This window comes from Gekko japonicus, unplaced genomic scaffold (assembly GCF_001447785.1).
Source record: "Gekko japonicus isolate JY-2015 unplaced genomic scaffold, Gekko_japonicus_V1.1 scaffold513, whole genome shotgun sequence".
Lineage (NCBI taxonomy): Eukaryota > Metazoa > Chordata > Lepidosauria > Squamata > Gekkonidae > Gekko > Gekko japonicus.
The window spans coordinates 359148-364055 of record NW_015171519.1 but is presented as its reverse complement, the minus strand read 5'-3'; the positions used below and the strand labels follow the sequence as shown (position 1 = coordinate 364055).

At 53.1% G+C, this 4908-nt stretch overlaps 1 protein-coding gene across 1 annotated transcript in view; it reads left to right on the top strand.

Moving 5' to 3' along the window:
• RHOT2 (ras homolog family member T2) overlaps positions 1 to 2627 on the top strand; it is a 39147-nt gene extending 36520 nt beyond the window's left edge. The window contains exon 18 of the mRNA XM_015419415.1: positions 518 to 2627. Within this exon, the coding sequence (XP_015274901.1) occupies positions 518 to 635 (118 nt within the window). The 3' untranslated portion in view covers positions 636 to 2627. The remainder of the gene's footprint in view (positions 1 to 517) is intronic.
• The last annotated feature ends 2281 nt before the right edge of the window (positions 2628 to 4908 follow it).

Below are 4908 nucleotides of genomic sequence, written 5' to 3'. Positions count from 1 at the left end.
CTTCCTTCCTTCCTTCCTTCCTTCCTTCCTTCCGGAAACACTGGGTTTCCTAGCTATGCAAATAGGCTTCCGATGAAGGTTGAGGATCAATGTCAGCCCCCCCCCCCCAACTTTTTTGAGCCTGCAGACATCTTTGGAATTCTGACACAGGGTGATGGGCGTGGTCACAAAATGGCTGCCACGGGAGGCAGAGCCAGCCACAAAATGGCTGCCACAGCTTCCTTTCAGTCACACAGTGAAGATCCTTGTGCTGTGGCGGCAGCTCCTTCTCAAGTTACGTTTTTAACAACCGGACAGCCAGTCAGAACCCTTGCTGGGCAAAAGCCTCACCTGGCCCTGCCCACTTTGTCAAAACACTGGGCAGTTGCTGTTGGCGGGTGCCATTGGCACCATGTTGGGAGCCCCTGTTCTAGTCAGACGGAGTGGAGGTTCTTTCTCTCCAAGGCCGGAGCACACATTCCTTTCGATCTTCGCCTCTTCATCCTCCTCCTCAAATCCTGTCCGCCTTGTCTTCCAGGCACCTGAACGACATCGACTTGGGGGCCGCCTCCTTCTGGATCCGGGTCGCCTTGGGGGCCACGGTGGCCGCCGTGGTCGGGGTCACCCTCTACAAGGCCGTGGCGAAGAACAAGTGAACGAAGAAAGGGAGTCGGAGCCCTCCGCCGTTTCTCCGCGCATCTTGGGGGGGGGGAGCCGGCTTCGTTTCCCCCAGACGAGGGGCACGCCCAAGGGAGAGACGGGGAGGGAGAACTCGATGGAAACTGGAAGAACTAACTCATTCCCCCACCCCACCCCTTCCTTTGCTCCCCACCGCGGCGGGAGGAGGAGGACCACCCTAGCACCAGCAGAAATAGCCGACGAGTCATGCCGCTGGCGGGGGCCGAGACTTGCCCTCATTTCCATCTCCCCGGCACCTTCCCCACACTCAGGGTGTGCTCCCCCACTTTCCCCAACCAGCGCTTCAGGTACCCCGTGCTTCACTCTGCTGCTAGACATGTCTCAAGGCCGACCTTTATTTAATTTATTTTGAGTTTTCTCTCTCTCTTTTTTTAAAAAAACCCCCACATCCTGATGTCTTCAAAGTGAAGCCGTTGCCGTATTTCAGCAAAGCAGGTGTGTACGTTTTTTAAAACTGTTTTAAGGTTTGCTCCGAGCCTTGAGAAACGGCACGTGTTGCTCTGCTGTACTGGTCTGCCACCACAGAATTCTCCTCAGCGTCAAATTTTGTAAAGGAAGAGGCCGCTTTGTGCACGCGGTCGCCAACCCCAGAAAGGCCGAAGCCTCGTGGGACGTTTTCAGAGGGCCCTCGAGGGGTTTCACACGGGGTTCCGTTTTCCGCTGCTTAAATGGAGGCCTTTCTGGGAACATAATTGACAAAAGGGGGCGAGGGAAACATAAGAATGGAGTCTGGTCTGTCGTGAGCTTCCCTCACAGAAGTCCCTCCATTGGGTATTAACGTCCTGTGCCACATTCCCTTTGGGTAGTTGCACTGGGGCCTCGTTGCTATGGTGATTTGGAAGGCCTCGTTGCCCTGATTCTCTGGGGCAAGACTGAAGCAGACAGTCTGAGGCCTCGGACGGCCTATCGAGGGGCCTAAAACCGGCAGAGGGAGCACTGGACCGTTGCTAAGCAACCACTTGCTCCCTCCATCTTGTTGGCTGTTTCTCCCCACCACAGGCCTGATTTCAATGTAGGGTCTTTCAGAGGTGTTGGTTAAGGATGGTTCCCATGGTGGAGGAAGGGGGGTAGTGGTGGTAACGGTTACACCCCCTCCCCAAGTACACTTAGTCAGTGTTTGAATAGTTTGCCCCGACTCACCTTTCTGTCTGTTTTGTGCTTTCTGCTGCAGTTTGGCTCACAGATCCGACCAGGAAACGCTCACCTCAGAGGGAGCCATAAGTTATATCCGCTCAATTTCTATGTGTCAGGCTGCTTGTTAAAGGCACAAGAGCCTGACCAGTTAAAGGGGGAAAGGGAGTGCGGGGGAAGTACACCCAGCCGGTAGGTTTGTGCGGTTGTCGCTGCAATCCCAGGGACCGCTCCCGACCCCTGTGTATAGACAGTTGTGTAAATATGTACATGATAGCAGGAAATAATGTCCATGCTTTCCTTTGGCTGCTCGGCTCAAATTAAAAAGGGACTTCTTCGAAGACAGGTTCGCTGTGCTTCGCCTCGTCCTTACGGCAACCAGTGAAAGGCCTTTCTGTTCCGGGGTCCCTTCTCCCGTCCTCGGGTCTTACGGTGGAGGGGGAGGCCCCTTTCTGACCTCACTTTCGGATGCACTCCGCGGGTGGCTGGTTCCCCGCAGCCGCAGAACGCCTCGTGCCCACGAAACTCAAGAGGGGAATGTGACCGTGAACCAGTCTGTATCTGGAAACCGGAAGCAGCCGTCTCCACGCTCGCCACTTCCAGGGCTCGAGCTGTTCAGAGGAGATCTGTGCATCGTAAGGGACACAAGGCTGGTGTCTTCAGCGGCAGCCTTGCGTTCCTTGTGGCGTTGGTTCCACCCTCAGTCTCCCATCCAAATTGCAAGCTGCCCCCTCTCGGTTTTGGCTTCTCTTCATGGTCCTGTACAAGCAAGCAGGCCGTTGGACTGTCAAGTTGCAGGATAAAGTTCGAGTCCAGTGGCGCCTCTTAAGACCAGCGGAGTTTTATTCGAGGTATAAGCGTTCGTGTGCAAGCCCACTTCTTCAGATACAGCGAAATAGAATTTTCTCAACCATTACATATAGGAAGTGGGGTGGGGTGTTAGTTGCCAGGAAGGACCAATTAAAGTCGAGACTGTGAAGTCGGTGCTGATTTCTTGGTCACTCTGCGGGGAGCCAGAAAGGATCTCTGAGCAAGAACAAGGCGGGTAAATTCCCTTCTCCGGTTCCTAAGCCTCCGTTCCTTTGGCTTCTGGGAGCTGCCGTCGTTTTTACCCGTCCAAAAGCAACAGAGCCGGGGGGAATCCTAGGCTGCTCATCAAGTGCCTGACCCCCAAACTTTGGTGGGTACCAGGAGAGAGGATGTGATTTTAACCGCATGCTTGCACCACCACCACCCCCGGTCCCCCCAAAGCCCACATTCCAGAGAGTCCGGTGTGAATACGTCTCTCTGCCTGGGTCAGAATGTCTTGGGTACGTTCCGGGCTCGGGGCAATCTTGCTAGCTTGGTTTCTTTATAGCAGGCAGACTGGGAAAGGGCCGTGTGACCTCCCCGCCAGGCCGGTTCAGGAGGGTCAGTCTCTCCGGCACTGGTGGAAGGAGCTTGCAGTAGTCTGAGCAGCTGAGGGATGCCGGGGCCGTGCGCGTGGTGCGTCCATTTCCTATTATGGTTTGTCGGCGAGCCGTCTCTGCCTGTTCCGAAGCTGTGTGTTGTAAGCGTCTGCACGACGGTTCCACACCGCCAGTACAGTACTCTTCTCCTGTCTCCTCGTGCTACATGGGTAGAACCAGGCCCCGATCCAGGCCGGTGCACGGGCCTTTAGGGCCAAGCCCCCTTTCCTAGCACCGATTCCTTAGACTCTTGCTACCTCGAGCATGTCCCATAGCTTGGGAAGCCCGTAAGTGTTAGATGAGCATCTTGCCTCTTCTACAAAGGGAACCCTCACGTCAAGGGCGGCGGCGGGGGGGGTTTTTTAGGTTGGGGGCTGAAAGGAAGGGAGCACCTGGGTTGTGTGGATTGGGGGTTGTGGTCAGACTTCGTTCATGGGGTCCCCATTCCAGTTGGCCCCGAGGATTGGAGAGTTGCGATCACACAGTGAACAATACAATATTGGGGCAAGGGAGGGGGGACGTGCGGAAAGACGCTAAGGAAAAGAACAGAATAAAGGCAACATACAAACAAGCAACTCTTAGGTATTATTCAAATTAGAGTGGTAGTAATACATGTATCTCCTGCCAACCTAGCAGTTCGAAAGCAAGAAATTGCAAGTAGATAAATAGGTACCACTTCAGTGGGAAGGTAACAGCGTTCCGTGCGCCTTGGTGTTTAGTCATGCCGGCCACATGACCACGGAAATGTCTTCAGACAGCGCTGGCTCTTCGGCTTTGAAATGGAGATGAGCACTGCAACCCTAGAGTCAGATTCGACTGGCTTTCGAGCAAGGGAACCTTTACCTTTAATACCTGTATAGCATCTACAAATGTCGAGCAGGCAAGTACATAATAAATGTATTTAGTATTCCAACAGGTAGCGTACAATGTATTTCCAGTCTTCCAGCAAGTCCATAAGACTTGCTTTTTACTTGTACCGTGGTCTTGTTCTATATTAGTATACTTACCTGTTGGAAGACTGGAAATACATTGTACGCTACCTGTTGGAATACTAAATACGTTTACTATGTACTTGCCTGCTCGACATTTGTAGATGCTATACAGGTATTAAAAAGGTAAAGGTTCCCTTGCTCGAAAGCCAGTCGAATCCGACTCTAGGGTTGCGGTACTCATCTCCGTTTCAAAGCTGAAGAGCCAGCGCTGTCCGAAGACGTTGGTCATGTGGCCGGCATGACTAAACACCAAGGTGCACAGAACGCTGTGACCTTCCCACTGAAGTGGTACCTATTTATCTACTTGCAATTTCTTGCTTTCGAACTGCTGGGTTGGCAGGAGCTGGAACTAGAGACGGGAGTTCACTCCGTCATACGGCGCACTTGGGTCTTGAACTGCTGAACTACCGATCTTCCACAGTCTGCAGTTCAGCATCTTAAGCACTTTAGCCACCGCAGCTCCGTTATACAGGTATTCCTACCACTCTAATTTGAATAGTACCTAAGCGTTGCTCGCTTGTATGTTGTCTTTATTCTGTTCTTTTCCTTAGCATGGGACTCACCCCATAACATGAGAGACAGCAGTTTCTCACGGGTCTTCAGGAACGGCGTGCCTCTCGGAAGTAGCCCTTTAAACTCAGGAAATTTGACTGCTGGGC